The 23209-nt window shown below is 57.5% G+C and overlaps 1 protein-coding gene across 6 annotated transcripts; it reads left to right on the top strand.

Annotated features, from left to right (window-relative positions):
- Nucleotides 1-404: 404 nt before the first annotated feature.
- HRH2 (histamine receptor H2) lies at nt 405-21498 on the top strand. 6 transcript variants are annotated; one of them, XR_005584163.1, is made up of 5 exons: nt 405-531; nt 9609-11265; nt 13096-13240; nt 18311-18489; nt 20925-21060. XR_005584163.1 is itself a non-coding variant. In XM_039486706.1 (3 exons), exons 2-3 carry the CDS (start codon nt 10160-10162, stop codon nt 21106-21108), a joined length of 1290 nt encoding a protein of 429 aa, XP_039342640.1. In that variant the 5' UTR covers nt 405-531; nt 9609-10159; the 3' UTR covers nt 21109-21498. The 6 variants fall into 6 exon arrangements, 2 of the variants coding, with proteins under 2 accessions (XP_039342640.1, XP_039342641.1); XR_005584164.1 differs by lacking the exon at nt 20925-21060 and adding an exon at nt 18880-19561; XR_005584166.1 differs by lacking the exon at nt 13096-13240.
- The last annotated feature ends 1711 nt before the right edge of the window (nt 21499-23209 follow it).

The following is a 23209-nucleotide window of genomic DNA, read 5'->3' as shown; positions in this document are numbered from 1 at the left end:
ACTAATCACCCTAACACTTTCCGGGCACATCACACACCTTTCCCCCCCCCCCAAGCACTGCCAACCCTACTGCCCCCTCCCCCATGGGTTCAGCCCCTCTCCCGCTTGCACCCCAGGAGGAATTGCTTCAGCTCTCAGCAGTAGTAGGCTATTATCCCGCTCCCTCAGCTGGCCCGGAGGAGGGGTGACCCGCTGAGACCTGGCCCAGAGCCGCAGCTCAGCCGGGCCCACGTGCGCCAGGGGCCCCGGGAGCTCTGTGCTTTGGCCCTAGCGGCCCCAGACCTCTGGCCCCGAGAGGGACCCGCCTGCCCAGCGCTTGGAGATCGGCCGGCGACGGGCGCTGCTCTCACTGGCGGAGGCTCCGGCCGGCCCCTCTCCCCCGTCACGTGGGCGGGGAAGGCGCCCGGCTCCCCGTGGCTCCCGGCGGAGCGCGGCTCGCTGCGCTTAGTTCAAACCCGCGGCGGAGCAGCGAGCCCGGCGAGCTCCGCGCCCCGCTCCGGCCAGCAGCGCCCCGGCTCCGCGGGCAGCCAGGTAGGGTGTCCGCGGGGCGATGCGCGCTGCAGCGGGGGCCGGGCTCGGTCCCGTTCGCCCCCCGAGCCCATCCCGCAGGGGCCGGCCAAAGCCCCCGGCTGGGGCGGGGAGCCCGCACCCCGCAGCCGGGGGGCCCGCACCTGCTCTGTCCCCTCGCCTGGAGGATCAGCCCAGCAGAGCCTGGCGCTCGGCACCCCGGGCACCGCCGCCTCTGACTTCCCAGAGACCGGACCCCGCGGCGGGGCAGGCGGGACAGTGGCCTTGCCCCCGCCGCCCTCCATGCAGCCAGGCTCCCCGACCTGGCCCTGGGGGGTTGCCATGGGGTACGGCGGCATCAGTTTAGGGCTGGGCTTAGATGTGCCCATGAAGCGAGATTAGCCCCGCTCCCCCCCGCCGAGTCTCCCCACTGGTCACAGCAGCATTTTCCACACAACCCGATACTGCCCCGGGCACAGGCGCCCTCGGGGCTCGAACCGACGCTTGGCCGTGTTTTCAGCCCAGGGCTTTGGGGTCCCCTGGCCCCCCGCTGAGCCCCTCCCCCCAGCAGGGACCCACCTCCCCTAGAGCGTTATGCCAAGGCCAGGGTGCCCACAACAACCCTTAGGTGAAAGAAGCGTCATGTCCACCCGCTCTGCTGACCTCCCCTGGCCACTGCCGGGGTCCCTGGGGGCGGGGAGCAGCTCCAAGCCACCAGCCGCTTCTGCTCCCCACAGAACACACACAGGAATGGGGCAGAGTTTTGTTTCTGCTTTTCTTTGCCGTGTTGTGATTGTCTGAGCACCCCACCCTGCACTAGCCCTGGCTCCCTGCAGTGCCTCTGGGGGCCATGGGTGTGGCCCTGCCTTTGGGGCACAGAGCTGGGGGGGGGAGACACGTGATGGGGTGTATTGCAGCTGTGCAGGTGCTCGGGGGAGATTCCAGTGTGTCCCGGATCATCCCCCACATCTCCCTCCTCATCCTCACTTGCTCCACCTTCCTTTCCCCCAGCTCACCAGGCAGCCACTGCACAGAGAGCACAGGTGGGTGAGTGGCCCTGCAGAAGGGACATGGAGGGGAGTGAGCCGCGGGGAGCTGGGTTGTGGTGGGGCTGGGGGCTGCGCAGTGTCCCATGGGTGGGTGCAGGACAGTTGCACTGAGGAGTGATGGGGAGACACGGGCCAGCAGGGGAAGCGAGGGGGGCTGTCCCCTGACAAAGCCCCTCTGGCGGATTTCTGCCAAAAGGTCCCGGTTTGGGGCCGTTGAGAATGTGTGAAGCAGGGCTCAGAATGGAGGTGACCCTGTGCCATTGACCAGCAGCTGGAGATAGCAGTTTCCACCCCAGCCACGTGAGATTTTGGATTTGCTGACATCCTCTCTCAGCTCCCTTGGTGTTAGTAAGTTTAAGTCTTGTTCAGATTTGAGAAGGACAAAGGGTTTGGTCGGCAGGGGCGGCTCTAGCCATTTCGCCGCCCCAAACACGGTGGCACGCCGCGGGGGGCGCTCTGCCAGTTGCCGGTCCCGCGGCTCCGGTGGACTTCCCGCAGGCACGCTTGTGGATGCTCCAGCAAAGTCACGGGACCAGCGGACCCTCCGCAGGGATGCCTGCGAGAGATCCACCGGAGCTGCCTGCCGCCCTCCCAGCGACCGGCAGAGCGCCCCCCGCGGCATGCCGCCCCAAGCACGCGCTTGGCGTGCTGGGGCCTGGAGCCGCCCCTGTTGGTCGGGAAGCTGGAAGCTGTGCTGTCAAAGGGTTCCTGTTAGACCCACAGAAAGTCACCGCTCTGGGGTCAGTTCAGTCTTTAAGGCCCGAAGGGACCGTTGTGATTAGCCAGTCTGAACTCCCACAGGGCACGGGCCAGGGAACCTCACCCCTGGATTCCTGCCACCAGCCCAATCATTTCTGGCTAAGCAGAGCCGGTCTATTAGAAAGGGAGTTACAGAGCTCCAGGGAGGGAGTATCACCAGGGCTCTCCATTGTGCCAACGGTTAATGACCCAGGCTTAAAAACGTGCAGCTGGCAAAGTGCAAAACCAAAGACCAACCCCGCAGGTCTCTGCCCCAGGGACGAACCATCTCCCAGGAGGGGGCTACACATCGTGCTTGAAGTTTGATCCCGCCGGGCAATTCACCATTCCTGATCTGGCAACGGCCAACCATTAGCCTGGCGCAACTGAATGAGCTGGAGTATTTGCCAAGCCCCTGCTGCTGCTCTGAAAAGTTTTCCCTAAGGGAGCCCAATGCATTCGGAAACCAAGGCTCCCTCTCCACCTCCAAACCATGCAAATGTAAGGGGACCATTGCCCCCTCACTAACGCTCAGTGTGGGGTTGCTAGCTCCCAGCACCAAAAGAAATGGGAGGGGTCGAGGGGAAATCAGGACCCTGAGACTGACAGTCCCCAGGAACAATGGGGAGGTGCCAACGCTCCAGGTCAGCCTGATTGACAGGGCGGGCAGGCTAATCAAGGAGTCAGGAGGCCAGGGGGGTCTTGTCCTCCTTGTGAGCTGGAATTGCCTGGGTCAGACAGAGTGGGGCTGAGCTGGGGAGCAGGGCTGTGCCGGCCAGACAAGCAGCCCAGGAAGCAGGTCAGAGCTGGGAGCAGAGTCACAGAAGCAGCCCACAGAGCAGACCTGCCCTGGGAGCAAAGCTACAGCAACCAGGGCCAGAGAAGCAGCCCAGGGAGCAGGTCAGAGTTGGGAGCAGAGTTACAGAAGCAGCCCACAGAGCGGACCTGTAGCAGCCAGGGCCAGAGAAGCAGCCCAGGGGGCTGGAGGCAGAGCAGCAGCAGCAGCCGTGCTGAGGCAGAGTGGGGCTGGGGCTGGCGCTGGAGCAGTCTGGAGCCGGGTGCAGTGAGCAGCTGGGGAGAGCGAGGGGGACCCTGGGCAGCGGACCCAGCGCAGGGAGAGGCCCCCAGTCAAGAGGCCCTGCAGGCCAGACTTGTGGGGGTCGTAACCCTGACAGGGCGGGGGCGACGCTGGGAAGGAGAGTCCTGCCACCTAGAGCCTGAGGGCGTGTGGCCACCGCCAGAGCAAGTGTCCGACCCGCAGCGTCCCTGCAGCACAGCCAGGGCCTGGACAGGGGCCTGGGACGTGTGAGGAACAGATTGTGAACTGCCCTGACATCCCCGTGACGCTGGCCGTGCCATCCCCGTGCCACAGAGCAGGGTGACGGGTTTTCCTTTAACCTCCCTATTTTTCCTTATTTTTTTTTAATTGGTGGCTGTTTAATAAATTGTATTTGCTTAGAACTGTATGGAGTGATCAGTGGGTCAGGGAAGTGTCCAGTGCGGAGAGAGCCCCCCGGAGTGGGGACACCCTCGCCCCTGCCATCAGTGACCACGACAAGGTTGGGGGTCGAGCCCCCCAGGAATCCTGGGCCCAGCCTTGTTGGGGTTACGAGGAAGGGGAGCCCTTGAGGTCAGGCAGGGCTCGGGGTAAAGGGCGTGGGAGCGAGGACTCAGATGGTAGCGTCTGAGCCAGGAAAGTTCCCCACAATAGCGGGACCATCCCCCGCTTACACAAATGGTACCTGACTTAGTGGCTGTGCGTGTGTTGTAAGCAATTCCCATTTGGCAGCCTCAGCCACATTCTTTTCTCCTTGCCCCCATCCTCCATAAAGCCCCCCTGTGTGCACAGGGCGGGGAGTGTTCAGTGGCTTGTCCTGGATCAAAGGGAGAGTCCTGGGGAACAGCTACAGGGTGATCGCACAGCAGGGAGGGGTAGAGGCTGCCTCTGCTGTGCTGGCTTTCCTCTCTGGGGTTCACCGCTCCAAGCAGCTGAATCCTGCAAACGCCCACAGCTCGAGCTGCCTGGTCTTTGCTGGGCCTTTTGAATTGAGGAGATGAAAGCCCGGTGCTGGCAGCTCGGCTTCTCAGCTTCGAGCCAGGAGATCAGTAGGTTCTGCACGGATGCAGAGGAAGGTTGAAATGAAAATATCCATGGCCCAAACCCCACCGCTTTCCTGGGACACCAGCTGAATTCCAGGGTCTCCCTTTTCTTGTCTTCAGCTCTGTGTTTCCCAGTGTCGCTGGGGTGGGAAACAACCAGGAGCCCGCCCAGAGCAGAGACACTCCCCGTTGTTCTGCCAGGGAGCCCATTCTCAGGAAATTGCCCTACGGAAGAGATTAGGGTTCCTGCTGCAGGCCTGCCTGGGCTCATGGCGCAGTGTGGATGGAGCCTTCCCTTCCTCTGGCGCCTCTGTGCTGGGGCTGGGTGCAATCCAAGGCTTGGCAGTGAGTCCAGTGCCTTTCCACAGAGCAGCCCAGCTGCCCCTGCACTCATTGTGCCCGCCGGAGGCCGCCAGCAGTGTGCCTGGCAGAGGTGCTTTCTACCCCATCCCTACTGCGAGCAGCAAGAGCCCTGAACTTTGCATGCTTAGCGGGCACATTGGCCCTTTGAGGTTCTCATATAGCAGAGAGGGTAATTGGCTTCCCCTAGGTTAGAGACCCAGCTCCTTTCTGGTTGCATTGTGAAATGCATTCTGCTCCCACTCTGATGCAGGAATGTAATGAACAAAGCAAGGAGCCTCACCTTCTGGGATGTAATCTGAACTAACTAGCAAAGCACCAGAGATGAACCCGTTCAGCGATGCTAACAGCCAGGTCAGCAGCCCATACATCCATGGAGCTGCAGCTTTAGGGCGAGTGGAGCTGAAGCGTTGGTCTGGGGAGGAGGAGGTTACGCCGTGCCAGCCTAATCTAGCCTCCCCAGGCCTGGGCTGGATTCATAGACTTCCCCACATTGCTGAACGAATTACAGGCCTCTTGGATATTCAGAGTCTAACTGGTCCTTGTCAGTTGTCTTCAGGGCACTGATGTAATGAAGGCGCAGGGTTTGAACTCAGTCCCTTCAGCACCACCCTCTCCTGCTTGAGCTGAAGGAGTAATTCTGCTAGCTGCTAGCAGTAGTCGGGTGTTATCCTCTAGTGGATAACAGTGTGTGACACATGCACATGCTGTTTCAGTGCATTGCACTGAATTTGACTTATCCTGCCACTGCCACTTTGTTGTTGGTAGTGGGGAAAACCATCCTTTTCCTTGGAAATACCATTCTGTGGGGGCAAGCCGCCCTCCTCCTCCCACCAATCAGCAAGTAGCTTGTTATTAAGTGTTCTTTGCTTCCTGCCTTAAACTTACTGGATGCTGTTGCTGTGCGCTGTTAAAAAGCTGCAGCGTTCCAACCCAGAGTAAGCTGCTTTTCAGTGGCCGGTGAAGTGGTCACTATGTATAGCTGTGTATCAACATCCATAAAACTCTTGGGAGTGGCAGGTTCTGCAGAAGCTGCGATGAGGAATATTGTTCACTCACCAGTACAGCTGCTGAAAAATGATCAGAGATGCTCTTCCCCCAGCCCAAGGGCTGAGGATGTTGCTGCCATGCCCCGGTGTGTCTCTGGGATGAAAGGACTAATCTCCACCCCCAGGTTCGCTCGGTGCACTGAGCTCCCACTCGTGTGCCACGCGGGCCCATTCATCATGTTCTCAGACGTCTACAGACTCTTCCCTTCCACATCTTCCCCACAGCCAGATAGTTCCCCTGGGGAGATTGGGATCGGGGCCGCTCCGAGCTGGGCCGCAGGTGCAGCACACTCACCCTATGTACACCCTAGCCCAGAGCTCGTTGCTTCGACCTCCATTTTTCCATCATGCAGCACCAGGAAATCTGTGAATGATTTACTCATCTTATCTCTCAAACCCCGCCCTGTGCTTGGCTCTAGTATTTTTGACCTACTGCCAATGCTATAAAGCATCTCTTTATGAATCTTACATTTTAATCGGATCTGTTTTGTTTTTCCTGGCACAGAGAGTGAATTGGAGCATGAAAATTTACCTCCATCATCTCCCTGATCTGGTGCATTTAAACACCTGGAGTTACTGCTCTTGCTTCTTCTCTGCAGTAACTTCCAAGGCTTCTCTGGTAGCTGGGGGTTCTGGTGCCAAGGCTTCTCTGGTCTCTGCAGGTGCCTGGATTGCAGAGAGCCTCTTCTCACTTACACTAGGTAACTCTGTCCGCCTCAGTGGAGTTACCCAGGCCTAGGCCTCTCAGTCTGTCGGCAGGTGGAAGTCTCTGCAGGCCCCATGTGGAACACACGCATCTGGGGAGAGAAGGAAGAAGGGTGTATTGTCCTCTTCAGACCCAGTCCGTCTGAAAAGCCTTGAGGAAAGGGAGTCACTGCTCAACGTGCGAAATCACACGTTCGCTTTCTCTTAAATCAGCGGATCTCAAAAAGGGGTACACAGACCCCTGGGGGTACGCAGATGTCTTCCGGGGGTACATCAACTCAGCTAGAGATGTGTCTAGTTTTCCAACAGGCTACAGAAAAAGCACTAGCAAAGTCAGTACAAACTAACATTTCATACAGACAATGACCTGTTTATACTGCTCTGTACACACTGACGTGTAAGTACAATATTTATATCCCAGTGGATTTATTTTATTTTTATGTGGTGAAATGAGAAAGTCAGCACGTTGTTAGTACTAGCATTCTGTGACACGTTGGTATTTCTATGTCTGTTTCTGTAAGCAAGTAGTTTTGAAGTGAGGTGAAATTTGGGTACACGCAAGACAGATCAGCCTCATGAAAGGGGTACAGGAAAGGTTGAGAGCCACTCTCCTAAATACTCAGTGATACAAACAGTTTCCTGGGAGGGAGGGAAATAGGTGAATCCTAGGGCTGGAAACTGGAAAGTCCTGAGTTCTAATCCTGATTCTGACTTCCTCTGTGGCCTTGGACAAATGGGAGCTGCTGCCTGCCTCCGTGCCTCAGTTTCCCCTTCCCAGAGAGGATAATTAATGCTGCTTGCCTGCCACTCAGGGGATTGCAAAGGTCCATTAGCTTGAGTTTCAAAGTGCTTTGGAGACAAATCCCATGAGGATCGGCTGCCAAGCACTCTTTTGTGTTCTTGGAGTTTATTAGTGTTATCTTTACCCTACCTATTTCTGCCCTCCCGGTGAAGGACACAAGCGCAGACCCGTACTACCGGCTTCCCCCAGGGGCAGTTCAGTCAGAGCAAGGTGGTTTTCCGTTTCACTGCATGAGACAGCGCGGGGAAGACATTGTTTCCTTTTCGTGGTAATGGTATTTCTGAGCTCAGACAGGACTCTTGAGTTATTTATAAAATAGCCACACGCCAGTAGAAATGAGCTTTCCGAGTGTAATTCTCTTGTTTGCTTTTTAATCATAAAAGAGTTTCAGAAACTGTTTGGAAGAGACTTGACTCATTTCACTGGCAGGACTTCACTGGACCATATCACAAAAGCACATGACTCTCATTAAAAGATGTTACAGTCGTCTCTAATGATGTGCTGCTACTGCGGCATTAACATGATCATAAACTGTGGGGCTTGGTTCTGCTCTTGTCGTCACAGGTGATACACTCTTGTAACTTCACTGATTTCAATAGCCTGTTTCACACCTGTGTAGCTGGCACTATGCTATCTGGTCGTATTTGGGGGGAGGTGAATGCGGATGGTTAGTCTTTGCTCAAGAGAGCTCATGATCCAGCTAGTGGGTGCTGCAAGCCGAGGTTGGGGAGCACTGTCCGAGTCAGAGGCAGTGTGGCCAACTCTTCCAATACCTGGTGTTTCTCTTAAAACCCCAGCTGCTGGAGTCATGGGCTGGAGGGAGAATTTCAGCTTTCATTTTTAACGAAGGACATTTCTTGCCCTAGTGTTCTCGGAGGAAAGCTTGAAAACATGACCCCTAAAGGCAGGAAGCAAACAGAAAGAACCCGCAGATTTAGCATTTTTAAGCCAACCTCATGATTTTTGCAGCTTCACTTCTGGTCCCTGAACACCAGGAGTCCTTTGCCAGCATGGTGCAGCTTCTCCATGCAGTACAGTCACACACACAACTGAAAATAAGCACTTGGCTACCCCCGCTGCAGGTAACGAACCCCTGAGGTGCAGACTATCCCACAGCCAGGAGCCACCTTGCACTGCACGAGTCCATTCACTCAGGGTGAGTCTCAAGGGAAGAGTTAGTTGACAGGGTTAATTAGGTTTGCAGGAAATCCAATTTGTTTTTTAAGTTTACACTTATTATTCATACTGACTGAGCCCTGCAGGGGAAGGGCAGAGTCATTTCACTTGTTAAAAAGGGAAGCGGATTGTTACTGGTATGCACGGCGTGCTGGCAAGGCACGGGGAATAGTGCCAATAAAGAATGGAGGCGCCTCCCCCAAGGGACGTTATTGTTCCGATCCGGACAGACCAGTGGAGGGGCACATGCAGGGCCGCAGGGGTGTGTGTGTGTTGGAGGGCGGTGCCCGGGCGTCTATAGGAGTCGCTGCTGAAAGGCTTTGCAGAAGGGCCTGCTTGGGAGCAGTACTGGAGAGGGAGACAGCTGCAAGCATAAGCAGTGGCCTGAAGAATGAACAGAAAGGTTCCAGTTTCCTTCTCTGAGACGGGTCCTTGGGAGCGCGGGCGCTGATGTGCCTGTCTCCTTCCCAGAAGTAGATGCAGCTCAGAGAGAGAATTGTTTTCCGTTAAAGAGAGATGCTGGGCCAGGCGCTCCCAGCTACCAGCTCATGGCTTGAGGGGGTGCAGAGAAGCTACTGGGTGGTGATGGTTCAAAGAACCAGCCAGGGGCAACATCCTGGCTTCTTAAGGATGAACTTCCTTGCTCAGAGCAAAGCGAGAGCGAAGACCAGCCTTCTCCTGGCCCAAAGGTCCGTTCTGCTGCCGGCCTGGACACCTGCCATTTAGTGCTCTGTAGGGCGGAGAGCAAGATCTGGGATCTGGAGTCCAGCCACAAGGCCTGAGTCTCCCCTGTCTTACGCTGATTTGATACCAGGGCAGCTCCACTGACTTCAGATCATGGCAGCTGACAGCAGCATAAGTGAGCACTGGCAGCGGGCGGCGGGAGGTGCGGGTTTGGTTTCTGGTCCGTCCCTCCCTTCTCAAGGGGATTGGGAAACACCGCGTTGATCCGAGTCCCCGAGAGGGACAGGCGAGCAGAGCAATCCCTTGGAGTTGGCTCAGCCAGTGATGTTCCTGGGGTGGCTGGAACCCCCAAGTAGCCATTGCTGCTTTCTGCAGCAGCCCCTCGGCCGCGTCCCCGTCGCACTGGCTGCAGGCCTGATCCTTGTCCTTTCCTTCCAGAGTCCGAGCGGTGAGCGGTGGCTGCAGCTCCGGGCCTGAGGCACGGACCAACCAGAAGGAATGATGTAGCAGAATCTCCCTCTCTACCTTCCCCAGCCTGACCATGTGGACGGAGCCAGGCATGGTTGAGACCCTACGCGACACAGCCCCTCTTAATTTCTCAGAGAGGAGGAGAAGAGCGAGGAAGAGGGAGAGATTGAGACTGAAAGGCGGCTGCCAGAGAGGCACCTGGCGGCTAACGTACTGATCCCCAGCTGGTGCCGATACATGGGAGTGATCTATGGGCGTTATTTCTGCGTAGAGCCCACGTCCTCTCCTAGCTCTGGGGGCAGAGTCCCCGACTGGTTCCTGGCACCTTTACGGAGCCAAAGAGCAAACAAGTGAACACAAATCTCTCTGCCCAAGTGTGAGGCTGGTTTGAGTAGGGCCCTGGGGACATTCGTTGTGGGCTCCAGCAGGACCCTCTCTCCAAGCAGCTGCAGAGCTCAGACAGAGCTGGGCCGTCATGGGGACCCAGACGGGAGAGGACTGATTGCCCGCGTCTCCTTGCCATGAGTCCATGTCAGAACAGCACAGCTGCTCCGAAAGGCATGGGCTGCAAACCACAAACGGTGCTAATTGGGATCGTGCTCACCGTGCTCATTGTGGTCACCATCTGCGGCAACGTGGTTGTCTGCCTGGCTGTCTCCTTCAACCGCAAGCTCCGCAGCCTGACAAACTGCTTCATCGTCTCCTTGGCCATCACCGACCTGCTGCTGGGCCTCCTGGTGCTGCCCTTCTCCGCCATCTACGAGCTCACGCGCGAGTGGCACTTCGGCCCCACCTTGTGCAACATCTACATCAGCCTGGACGTCATGCTGTGCACGGCCTCCATCCTCAACCTCTTCATGATCAGCATAGACCGGTACTACGCCATCACAGCCCCGCTCCGCTACACCCAGCTGGTCACCCCTCTGCGGGTGGCCGTGGCCATGTTCGTCATATGGGTGGTCTCGCTGATGGTCTCCTTCCTGCCTATCCACCTGGGCTGGAACACCAATGGCACCGGCGTGCAGAACACGGGCTTGAACAACAGCTTGGTGTGCAAGCTGGCGGTCAACCCCGAGTATGGGCTGGTGGATGCCTTGCTCACCTTCTACCTTCCCTTGGTCGTTATGTGCATCACGTACTACCGCATCTTCCGAATAGCCAGGGAGCAGGCCAAGAGGATCAGCCATGCCACCTGCTGCAAGGCCACCAGCCCTGCGCTGCTCACTGTGAAAGAGCACAAGGCCACAGTGACGCTAGCAGCCGTGCTGGGGGCTTTCATCATCTGCTGGTTCCCTTATTTCACAGTGTTCACTTACCGAGGGATGAAGGGGGACGAGGTGGATGATACGTCCCAGTCCATAGTTTTATGGCTGGGCTATGTCAACTCAGCCCTGAACCCCATCCTGTACGCTGCTCTGAACAGGGACTTCCGGACAGCCTACCAGCGCCTGTTCCACTGTCGAAGGGTGGGGCCCCTCTCCAGGAGCACTGCCCCCCTCTCCACACATCTGCCCCACTCCAGGGCGAGAGCCCACAAGCAAGCACGGTGCATGCAGGAAGAAAAGCCTCTGAGGATGCAGGTGCGGAATGGGAAGGAGAACTCAGTCACTCAAGAAGCCACGGAAAGGTAATGCTGCTCCCCCGAGTTGGTTTGGTGGGGAGGTCCGGGATGGGGCAGGGGAGAGCAGGGACAGGGACATCACATGGCTTCAGCTTTGTGTCCAAATTAGTTCTGGGCTTAGGCTTGATTCTGCCCAAGGCACAGGACACGCACCCAGCGAGCTTGGATGCTATTGTAATATCTCTGGTCACCTTGGTCTTGCACAATATGGCCCAGGTAGCAGCAGGGATAGAGCTCACTTCCCCTTGCTCTGCTAGCACGTGAGTGACAAGAGAATAGTCCCTTTGTAGTGTGAGTATAGGGCCATGGACACACAGCTGGGCAGTTCCGATTCCACCCACCAGAGGGCAGTGGTGATAGCCAGTTTGTTACAAGAGCAAATGTGAAAGGTCCCCTTCAGTCCCTCTGCCCCTTCCCGTAAGCCTGTGAAGTTGGACAATAGGCTGGAGAAGACGGGGAGGATGGGGGCTAATAGGAACTAGCCTGGATTAGCTCGAGAGCCGTGTTTAGCTCCAGTGGCGGGGACAGCTGGCTGCGTGTTCCCTTGCAGCCCTTTTGTCTGTTGCCACTGGTACATTGCAGCTCTCGTCATGCTCTGCATCTTAAAGCAGCAGTGGCAGCAGCATCTACTGCTGCCGTTAGAGCACAAACATTGGTCCCTTGAGCAGCGCAATGGGATAGAGGGAGAGTGTCTCTCCGGGGCAGAGACATCCTGCAGCACCTCCTTCAATCCTGGGACAAGGGTTGGGAGAGAATTGGATTTTTCTACAGCACAGGGCGCCCCATGCGTTCTCCTGAGCCGCAACACTGGGAGCCCAGAGCACGGCCATGCGAGTCCCTACCCTGCAGGGCAGGGCTGAAGCTGGCATGTTCACAGCGTATGTATAAAGAAGTGAGCTCAGACATAGAACAGCCTCGCAGAGAGGTTGCAATGTGACACTGCACTCGCGAACCCCAAAACAGAGAGCGAGGAAACAGGCTGCTCCCTGAAACAGAGAAGCACAACTCCCCCCCACCTTGCTTGACACTGCGTCTTTCCACCCCGGCTGTCTGCTGCTGGAATCGGGCCACCCAGCCCCCCTGCCTGCAAGCAGGGCCAGGAGCTCCCTCAGCCTTCCAATGACACCACGTGCCAATGTTCCCCAGCGGCCGATGCTAATAATACGAGAGGCAACCATAGCACCTGCCAGCTAAGGTGCCCACCAGTAAAAAGTCCATTTGCACATTTCAGTGCCGTCCACTGGAGGGTCACGAGGCACTTTACCGACATTCTGAATGAGCCTCATGGGGCGGGGGGGAGGGGATCCTCTGCATGTTCGTGTCTGGCTACCTTCAAATGCTACAGCAGCTGTAGTGCATCAGAGTATAGAATCATAGAATCATAAAATTCAAGATCAGAAGGGACCATTATGATCATCTAGTCTGACCTCCTGCAAGATGCAGACCATAAGCTCATCTACTCTCACTCTTTTAGCCCACCCCCCCTGCCCCAGAGGGAGGAGGAAAAAAAAGCTCCAGGCCACTGCCAATCTACCCTGGAAAGGAAATTCCTTCCAAATTCAAAATATGGCGGCCCGAGCATGCTCACGACTCATCTCCATACATCTCTGAAAAAAAAAAGAAAAATATAATATCATCATATCATTGTACCATTTTACCAGTTTGGCACCTTTTTGACTAATTGAACTATATTATTATCTCCTCATCATCTCTCCTCCATATACTTATCTAAAAATCTATCTTAATCTTAAAGTCATGGAGGTCCTTCTGTTTCCCTCTATAGTGTGTTCCAGTGTTCCAGTCCTGATGCAGAAACCTTGATTAGAAACCTTTCAGAGTAGACAGGAGGTGTTTCCTGTGAGCTGCTGTAGCCGCAAGCCCATCTGGGTGTAGCTACTAAACCCCAGTGCTCCACGTGCAGGTTTCTGTTTCTGGCGAATTCAACCAGCAAGCAAGTTCTGCTCACGTTTCCAAGAGTCAGGTACAAGCTAAACTTAAGGGGGGGTGCACTGGCTCTTCTTGTGGTTAATATGCAAATGTGCATGCAAATTAGGCCATTCCTCAGCATCTCCGACTCAGAGCCCCGTCCCACACGCTGACCACCATCACTTCCATTCCATGCTGAGCCGGATGAGCAGTGGGAGGGAGGGGCTGGGGCAGCTGGAAAGTCCTGCGGTTTCTGCACCCAGGAGAGGCTAGGGCAGATTACCTTGCGAGGCTTCACCAAGGTGCTGGACAGAGCCACGGGTGTGAGCTCTGAGCCAGGCCCTGCCTGTTCCCCAGAGCCCGGGGAGGAGAGTCTAAGGAGGGAGGGAGCGCCAATCCTCCCACACCCGTGAAAGAGAAAGGAAAACAAGCTGCATTTTTTTCTTCCTCACTGCGAGTGATTCCTGCTCCTTGCAGGCCTGTCAGCTGACCCCTAGAAGTGGCTCAGAAATGTTCCACCCAGCAGATAGCGTGTACTCTCTCCCCGCCGCCTTCCCCGGGAGCGCCAACAAAGGGCCGATTCTTGGCTTTATCCTGGCTGACACTGGTGGTGGAGAAGCAGGTTTCCTACCCCGTGGCTGGAGAGTATCACGCCGGTGCCCTGCCGGGAATGGTGCTGCTCACCCGCGTCCCAAAGTGCCCCACCCATGCCCCCAAACCCCCATTGAGGTACAAAAGGCTGGACCCAGCGTGGTGGCCTAGCAGAGACCCTGGAGGAGTAGCTGGTCCAAGCATCAGCTCCTCATTGCAGAGAGCCCCAGGGCCTCCTGCATGTGCTGTGATTGTAGGACATCCCCTTCCCACCGCCAGGCTCAGCCCAGTGAGTCTGTGCTCGCCTCTGGCCCCAGCTGATTCAGGCTCCAGAGAAAGGCTGCAGCCAGCTCAACCTTTAGCCGTCGGGAGGAGGGATCTGCACTGGGTCTCCAAGTTCTGCAGCCTGACCCGCTTGACAGGGCTGGTTCTGGTGAGGGCCGGTGCTTCCCCCAGGCGTGCCCAAAGGGAGCTGGGAGAGGACCCTCAAGGAGCACTCTGTTTATTTGTAATTTGCTCGTTAATTGTAACTTTGATCGGTGCTTCTTCTTGGTACCATTTGGGCAGAGCCCTCTGCGGTGCTGAGAAGAGGAGAGGGAAGGCAGGGCAGAGAGCCACTGACCTTGCAGCCGGGGGGAAGGGAGGTCCTTCCACCCGCAGCTGGCTATTGGGAAGTCGCCTCCGAGGAGGAGCTGGAGGAGAGAGGTCAAGGCTCGCTCATTTCCTTGGCCTTTTGAAAGCAGTGGGAGCAGCCAACTCCCATTTCCCCTACTCCTGCCTGTCTCCTTCGCAGATACCGGGTCCCAGCCGCCCTCTGTCTGGCCTAGTGGCCCTGCTCGGGCCGTGGAGGCAGGTCTGCCTGGGTCCCTCTGCATTCATGGCTCTGCATTGTGCACTAAGGTATTGGCAGCGAGCGAGAAGGGTGGAAGAGGGAGAGCTAGTCAGCATCTCTCGACCCTTCATTCCAGGAGACCAAGTCGATCTCACCACAAAGGGAAATAGGATTTGAAGCTTTTCCGTTGTTGAATTCTCTTGGAGCAGGATTGGGAGGAGTTTTCACTCCTGCTCGCGTAGCTGGGAGGCTTGGCTGCCAGGAAGCTGTCGGGGCTGGATGGCTACAAACAGATCTGAAAAGGGATCAGGACTGGAAAATTCTGGCCCCATTTTCTTTTGGAAATGAAGGTACCAGGTTTAACACACAGGCTTACGCCTGTTTACACAGAGCGAGCGAGTGCGCACTCGTTTCGATTACACGTGCATTCCCCTAGCCGGCATTTGGCCTGGGCGTGATGGGAACTAGCCCCAGTTGTAGGCAGAAGCGCAGCAAAGGGATTGCTGAAAGAAAAGGTGCTGGGACGCCAGTAATCCCGATTTTCCAGCCAAAAGGGGAGGGCAGGGATGAAGAAACCCAAGTGAACTCCGCTCTCCCCATGGCGTGAGATTGGCAGGGGCGCACTTCTCAGGGCATGTTACTAGGCTAGGAAAAGCTCCTGCCGGCTGGGAGCAGGTCGGTTCCTGCTAACTGGAGCGGCCGGAGAGCCGGGGAATGGATAGTGCTGGTGTATTTGCACAGGGAGCTGCTGTGGAGGGCGTAGCAATAGCCTGACTGGCTCTGAGACCTGAGCTCAGCACCTGGGTAAATTTCAGTGAGGCAGCAGCAGTCCCAGGCTTCCTGCCTCGCGCTGCAAGGGCTGGGTGTGAGCTCGGCTCCAGCCGGGTCATGGCGCGGTAGAGTTGTTAATTATTATCAGAGGGGTAGCCGTGTTAGTCTGGTTCTGTAAAAGCAGCAAAGAATCCTGTGGCACCTTATAGACTAAAAGACGTTTTGCAGCATGAGCTTTCGTGGGTGAATACCCACTTCTTCGGATGCAAGTAGTGGAAATTTCCAGGGGCAGGTTTATATAAGCAAGCTAGAGATAACGAGGTTAGATCAATCAGGGAGGATGAGGCCCTGTTCTAGCAGTTGAGGTGTGAAAACCAAGGGTTTTCATACACACCCAGCTTCCCGGCACAGTCTGTCGCAGCAGCGTGTGGCCCCTCCCTCAATGCGGTCCCATCTCTAGCAGGCCTGGGGGCTAAGTGGGGTGAACCAAGGATCAAAAGAAAACCCAGCAGTAGGCTGGCAAATTGCACCAAATGCCACAAATAGTGACCGGTGAGCACGGGAGCCCCAAGGAGCCGTGGTCTCCTAGCAGGAGGCTGCAGAGAGGGCCAGTTTGTAGCTGCCCTGGTGGCCCATTCGAAGGGCATGTGGGTCCTTCCATCCTAGGCCTGGGAGCCACCTCATTCCCAAGGGAGGGAATTCCATGGAGACGGACAGCGGCGCCCCCTGCACCAAGGGGAAGATGCTCCAGCAGAGCTTGAACGCTGCAAACGTCTCCCTATCTCTGTGGGCTGCCTAGGTGATGGGTGCAAAGCAGGGACCAGCACCCCCGGCAGGCACCCTCCCCACTCCTTCTGTATTGCATGGACGGTCAAAAGCCAACTGGTAACGTCTTGATCTAGAAAGCACAGCCTCCGCTGGCGACTGCACGCGAAAGCCCCGGCAGCTGCAACCCCAGGGTCACTCTGAATGGTCACCAATGGTCTGAACAGTGCTCCCCAAACTTCTGCCATGCCCTTCCCTCACCCATAATGGAAACTGTCCGCACCACGTGGGACTTGTGGTCAGGAGCATGTTTGGGAGCTGTGGTGGGAGCCAGGAGCCAAGGCTGTGAGCTGAAGCTGCAGCCGGGGATGGAGGCAGGACAGGAGCCAGACCAGAGCTGGGGGCAGAGCGGGGCTGGGTGGTGCTCCCTCCCCACCCCCATAGGGGCTGGCCTGGGCCCCACCACACCCCCCTCGGAGGGCGCACCCCACAGTTTGGAGACCACTGGTCTAAATAGATGCAACTCTGCTGACTTCAGTGGCATAGATAAATTCAAGAACTAGATAAATTCCTGGAGGATGGGTCCATCAATGGCTGTTAGCCAGGATGGGCAGGGATGGGGTCCCTGGCCTCTGTTTGCCAGACGCTGGGAATGGGCGACGGGATGGATCACCTGGTGATTCCCTGTTCTGTTCATTCCCTCTGGGGCACCTGGCACTGGCCACTGTCGGCAGACAGGATACTGGGCTAGATGGACCTTTGGTCTGACCCAGTGTGGCCGTTCTTATGTTCTTCGCTTGGGTGCAGCAGAGAGCAGAGTGCGGTGTTAGCAAAGGGGCCACTTTCCCCTGATCTTAGAGCCGCAGCTGGTCTGTTCTAACTGGGACCGGACTGGGGAGCTAATCGTCCTATTTATCTGAACGCTGAAATACAGAAAACAGGATTGGTCCAAACTAGATGGCTTCATTTTGCCCTGTGCATAGCGCACTCCCCTGCAGTCTGCTGGGTTCTTTCTCACAGCCGAGCGTTAGCTGGAGAGACCAACATCTGTGAACCTCCCTAAATAGGAGAGACCCCTTTTTCCCCCACACCTCCCAGTCTGGCACCTAAGTAAGAGGCCAGGTTTCAAAGGAGCTCGGCTGATTGGAGCTGCTGGGCTGAGTTCTTTGTACAATCTGATGTGTTCAGTGAAGTGCCCGAGTGGGATCGGCTCCCTGGAAAATCAGTCCCAATTGTGCGAGCCGGGCACTGCTGGAAATCCGGCCCATTACCCTTCGGCAGGGCAGAGACAGAGACTGGATCAGCAAATACTGCAAATGTTCTCAGACAATGATGTCGTTCAATGGGATGCCACCACCGGGGACAGGGAGTTCAAACCTGGCCACTCCATTTGCAAACAGAGAGAAAAGGAGGTGACACAAATCATTAGAATCCTGGGGAGATTTCCAGGAGAAGAGATGGAAAGGATTGGGACTGGCTAGAGAGGAGTTAACTAGAAGGGGAAAATGATGAATGGGACAGAGGAGAGACTTTCCCCTCACCCTCTCTCCAAACCCTGGGGAAAGGAAAGGGAGCTCATTTAAAACTGGCCAGAGGAAACACTGCTCCGTTTGCACAGCTTGGAATTCACTTGGAACTCACTGCCACTAGAATCCAGCGAGGTGAAAGCTTAGCAGCCTCGGACAAGGGCTGGACATTTCTGTCGCTCGTGGGACATCCCCAGGGATATTAGCGAGGTTAAAAATGTATAAAAGGTTTGAATGAGAGAGAAGCTAGGTAGCAAATGCCACCCTCCCACACCTGCCAGCACACAGTCAGACCCCTGCGGCAGGCCAGGCCAGGCCAGCATGCTCGGCTCGGGGCACTCTGTGAGATGTGGTGACCTGTGAGACGGGAAGAGAAATGCTCCTTCCCTGGGGAAATAACCACATTACCGGCCACAAATGGGGCCCAGCGGTCACTGTCATCCTGGTTCCTCTCCAGCCTGCTCCGCTCATTCCCGGCGCCAGGTGATGCAAACCAGAGCGTCGGGTGCACTGCCGGGGGCACTGCTGGGTCTGGTGCAGCAGAGACACATGAGAGTAACAGGCAGCAGCCCGGAGCCGTAGCGGAACACTGAGCTGCACTGAGTGATTTTTTTTTTGTCTTTAATTTAATCCTCTCCAGCTCTGGCGTTTTCCCCTGAGTCTTGGCCAGCCCGCCGCAGTGGGTTCCGCTCTGGGACGCGCACTCTCAGCCTTTGATTCCTGGCTGCCCTCCTCCAAAAGCCACCGAGGACAAACGTTAGAAGGTCACAGTTAGATTTGCCACTGGGGGAAGCCTAAAGGCAGAGGTGGGGCCACTGGGTGAGTACCGGGACAGTGATGCACAGTGGGGGAGCTTGGGACAGGCGAACGCTCTCCCCCATATGCTTTCAGTTCATTTCCTACCTTCCCCCCACCGCCCCAGCAGACCCCACTGCTCTGAGTGCCGGGGCTAGTCGGGCCAGGCTCAGCCCCGGGCGTAAGAGAGCAGGAGAGGAAATCCCACTAAAGAGAGAGGCACTAAGCTGTGTTGAGTCTGGGGCTGGCGGGCTCGGCTCTGCATGTGAAAGGGGAGGAGAGCACAGGTCCCTTCCTCCTGGAGTTCTGTTCCTGGCACGTCTCGGTGGACGGGCTAGTGTGGATCGGCACTGGGTGGAACTGATTGACAGACCAGATGAATGAGTTTCATGTCCTTCCATCTCACGGTAACAGGCCTAGAGCGGATCTATTTGCAAACGACACCAGAGCGCAGCTGCCCCTCTCAGCCACTGACAAACCTGTAACTCCCGCCTGCGCTGGAAGAGTCTTCAGCAATTTCCAGCCAGTTGATTACTTCCAACTGACTTTCCAATTGGCCTGCACCAGGCTATTCTGCCTCATTTCCTGGGCTAACCCCCATGGGAACCGATAATGTGAACTGGCACCGTCTACCCCAGAGGTGGCTGCATTAGGAAATCACATTACTGGAGCACTTGGGATGATTGCCTTTGTCCCAGCCCATTTCAGCCCAAAAGCTCTGGCGCAATTGCTGTAGGAACAGCGCCAGCGCAGCCGGCTTGCTGCTGCAGTATGCCTCTGTTAGCCCATCTCCCGTGCTCCCCTGCCGTAGGGTGAGGGTTTTACAGCTGGCCCCTGTGGTTCTGTGTCTGATGATGCCGCTAAACTCCACGGAAAGCGGGTCTGAGTCACGCATGGAAAACTAGATATTTGCAGCAGGAGGCTTTATTTACCCTCCATTGGAAAAGCTGGGCAGGGCTTAGGCAGCGAAGGTCACGGTCACCTCTGCTGCTGGCCCACACATACCGCCTGCTGATAATGCGGCCTCTGCTTTATTGACTGTGTCGCAGGGCAAACATCAGGGTCCCCTGTCTGCTGAGAGCCAGATACACTTGTTCTGCTGGCTCCACACCGGGCCCTTGTAACCTTGGCCATGGTCACACTGTGCCGGGGGACGGGCTCCCTCCCTGCGCTCGCACGCCGGGCAGGCTGGGACAGTGCAGTGCCCGAGGCTCGTCGGGCTTTGGCACCAGGCCCGCCAGTCAGCAGGGGTCCTGGGGAATCACTGACCCGCTGCTGGATGTGTGGGGACGGTTACCTGAGTGTAGCTTTAGCGTGGCAAGGCCACACGCGCCCTGGGGCCCACGCACAGCGGTGACACGGTGCTGCAAATCGCCAACCCCCCGCTCCAGCCAGGCGGCCAGCTGGGTAGTTCCTGAGGTCTCTGCTCAGCCCCTCCAGCCGATTCCCACCTCCGACAGGAGTGGGGCCCTCTGCTGACCGCTCGAAAGCTCTGCTGGGTCCCGCTCAGCACCTCAGCCCTAGAGAGGGAGCACAGCCTTGAGTGCTCTGGGAGCAACCGGCTCGAGGGAGTCACCCGGAGCCCAGCAAGCAGCTCAAAGCTCAGTAACGCAGGAGACGTCTCTGGCAGGAAGCCAATTCCAGCTCTGCCGTTTCTGCCTGTGGGCTTTGCTGGATCTTACCCAAAATAAATTTCCAGCAATTTTCTGTCCATCTTTCATTGCTGGCTTCCTCCTTCCCAGCCTTCCGTTCTCTCTCTCCCTTCCCGATGCAGTCTCTCACCCAGAGCCTGGCAGACGCATGGGAGAGGACATTGGCAGTAGCTGCAGGAGACATTCCCCAAAGTGTCCAGCCTGGGAGAAGGAGACTATTGAGCATGACCTGAATGGGTGGAAGAAATCGGCTCTGTCTCTCCCCCCAGTCTATGCTATAGGGCAAAGCACAGGCTGCAAAGGGGGAGGATGGTATTTGGCACCTCTCTAAGGCCCAGGGTCCGCGTCACGGACAGAAAAAGAAGCAAAGTTTGTAATTCCTGGCGCAGTAGCCAGGTGATGGTACCGGGTCATTCCCACACCTTCCCAGGGGGGTTGAAATGCAAGGGCATCGCTCTGCCCTCCCAGAACTGTGCTACTGACAGGGTTCCCAGCCTGGGCCTCCTCTGCTGCTGCAAGGGCAGGACAGTGGGAAGGGCCAGGGAGTCTCGTAAGGTCCCTGCGGCCGGCCATGGCTTGGATGGGAGGGTGAAGCTGCCAGTTGCTGTAACACAGGCTGGGCTCAGAACTTGCCCTTGGCTTTTCCCGCACTCGCTGCCCTTTCCCCTGCAAGCTCCCCTTCAGTTTGGGCCCAGGAAAGGGGCTCTGGGAATGGGGGCAGTTGGGGGAGGTAGAAGGGAAAACTAAACACCGCCCGTAGCACGTGTCGGGCAGATCTAGTGAGATCCACCCTTGTTCCCTCCCCAGGAGTCCCGCCCCATCTGGCTCGTCCTCCTCCACCATCCTGTCCTGCTGCAGAGGCCTCTGGCTGGCCAAGTTCCTTCCCAAGGGGGGCGTGTGGATCCCAGCGCGTGAGGAGCCGGCGACAGAGCTGCAGAAGAGGGTGAAGCCCCCAGCGCCCCCTAGGGCCATTTACTGTGTCTTCTCCTGAGCCAGGATGCATGGCCCAGGCGAGTGCTGAATGCCATCAATACCGGGCAAGCCTTGCTCAGGACCCAGAGACCCAGCCGAGCACCACGTCCAGCATCTCGCTCTCCACGGGCGGAGCACTTTGGGGGGTGTTTGCAAACCCAGGGACATGGATCTGTAACATAATCCACCCTTCTGTGTGGGCACGACCCTGTGTGGGCACGGCTGTGGGTGTGCGTGGATGGGTGGGTGTGTGTACGCACCCCTGTGTGGGCAGGGCTGTGGTTGTGCACACGGGTGTATGTGTGTACACACCCCTGTGTGGGCACGGCTGTGGGTGTGCACACGGGTGTATGTGTGTACACACCCGTGTGGGCAGGGCTGTGGGTGTGCAAGTGGGTGCATGTGTGTACACCCCTGTGTGGGCAGGGCTGTGGGTGTGCGTGGGTGGGTGGGTGTGTGTATGCACCCCTGTGTGGGCAGGGCTGTGGGTGTGCGTGGGTGTATGTGTGTACACACCCGTGTGGGCACGGCTGTGGGTGTGCAAGTGGGTGCATGTGTGTATGCACCCGTGTGGGCAGGGCTGTGGGTGTGCAAGTGGGTGCATGTGTGTACACACCCGTGTGGGCACGGCTGTGGGTGTGCACGTGGGTGTATGTATGTACACACCCCTGTACATATATATATGGGTGGGGACAAATTAAATTATTTACATCTGAGGAAACAAGCCTCTCCCCAGAATGGCGCCCCTTGCTCTCTGCCTCTCCTCCCTACCCGGCCCCCCTCTCCCGGCTCGACGCGGCTAGGTCAGCCTGTGAGCTCGCGGGGCCAGGGACCGTGTTGGGTCAATTCAGTGAGATCTTGTGAGCCAGATAAACGGTGCGGAAGAAAGGGAGGAGCTGGACACTTGGGGCTGTGCCAGGGCGGGTACAACCCACCGGGATGGGGTGTTTGGGGCTGGACCCCCTGTGTCCCCACAGCCCAGTGCAGCTGGCACTATATCACGAGGCCACCTCAGGTTCCCAGGCTCGGGCACCATTTTCCCTTGTCTCTGTTTGGGGAGATGCTGTTCATGGCTCCTGATAAGCTGAGGCCCGGTGTCCATGTGCTACTGAGGCATCTACATGGCGCTCGGGTCATGTCAACCCTCCTCCCCGGCTGAGGAGATTTTCCAGCTCAGTCCCAGGGGGAGGTGCATCCTGAAGAGCTCCTAGCACGAAGTCCAGCCCTGCTGAGCTGATGGCTGGGGGACCGAGCAAAGAGCCAAGGCCTCAGCTTGGTCTCCAGGGTAGAATGCCTCCCCCTCTGCTCCCTACCTGTGTGAGCCCCAGGGGGGCTGAAAACTCCCGGGGGGTGGGTGTGTGTAGCCAGCGTGAGGGGAAGCCCCTGGGGGCTACCTCTCAGCACCACGTTAGGAAGGGGGGGGGTGCGCGTGTGTGTGGGGCCAGTGTGAGGGGAAGCCCCTGGGGGCTACCTCAGCACCACGTTAGGAAGGGGGGGGTGCGCGTGTGTGTGGGGCCAGCGTGAGGGGAAGCCCCTGGGGGCTACCTCTCAGCACCACGTTAGGACCGAATAAAGCTGACCCCTCCTGTCCTGCAGCGAGTGCTGATGTCCGATCCTTCCCCTGCGGGGCCGTGGGGGCTCCTGGCCCGGCTCTCAGGCGAGCCTCAGGCAGGTGGGGTTGTCGGAGAGAGGAGCGGATGGTGCAGCCCCCCGCCTGGCTGTAGCATCAGCCATTCCCACCCTGGGTCTTTGCCTTTCCTGAAATGGTCCCCGTGGGTGCCCGGGAAATGGGCTCCGGGCGCGGTGTCTCTTGCGATGAGCCCAATGGCTGGGAGGAGGCTGTTTGTCAGAGCAGGGCTCCCAGGGCATTTGTCAGTCACGGGGCTGCTCTCCCCTGCAGAGACATGTGGGCCCCTGCCCCGGGGCACCTGACCCAGCCTGTGGCAGAACAGGGATGGCACAGCCCAAGCCGGGTGCAATGGCAGGGCGCAGCGCAGTGTGTGGCACTGAGGGTGCTCCTGCCTTGTGGGGTCCAGGCAGCTCCCCACACTAGCACACACGTTCGTCCTTTGCCCAGCTGCTTGGCAGGGTGACAGGATGCTCCCTGCCTCCCACCCCGG

This window comes from Mauremys reevesii, linkage group 8 (assembly GCF_016161935.1).
Source record: "Mauremys reevesii isolate NIE-2019 linkage group 8, ASM1616193v1, whole genome shotgun sequence".
NCBI lineage: Eukaryota > Metazoa > Chordata > Testudines > Geoemydidae > Mauremys > Mauremys reevesii.
The sequence above is the reverse complement of the archived record's forward strand: the minus strand, read 5'-3'. Positions and strand labels throughout refer to the sequence as shown.

What these genes read in the sequence shown, in the direction of transcription:
- HRH2 (XM_039486706.1), top strand. Translation starts at nt 10,160, where the DNA reads ATGAGTCCATGTCAGAACAGCACAGCTGCTCCGAAAGGCATGGGCTGC. An exon ending in ACTCAAGAAGCCACGGAAAG is followed by an intron (nt 11,266 to 20,924) that starts GTAATGCTGCTC and finishes TTCCCTCCCCAG; the next exon opens with GAGTCCCGCCCCATCTGGCT.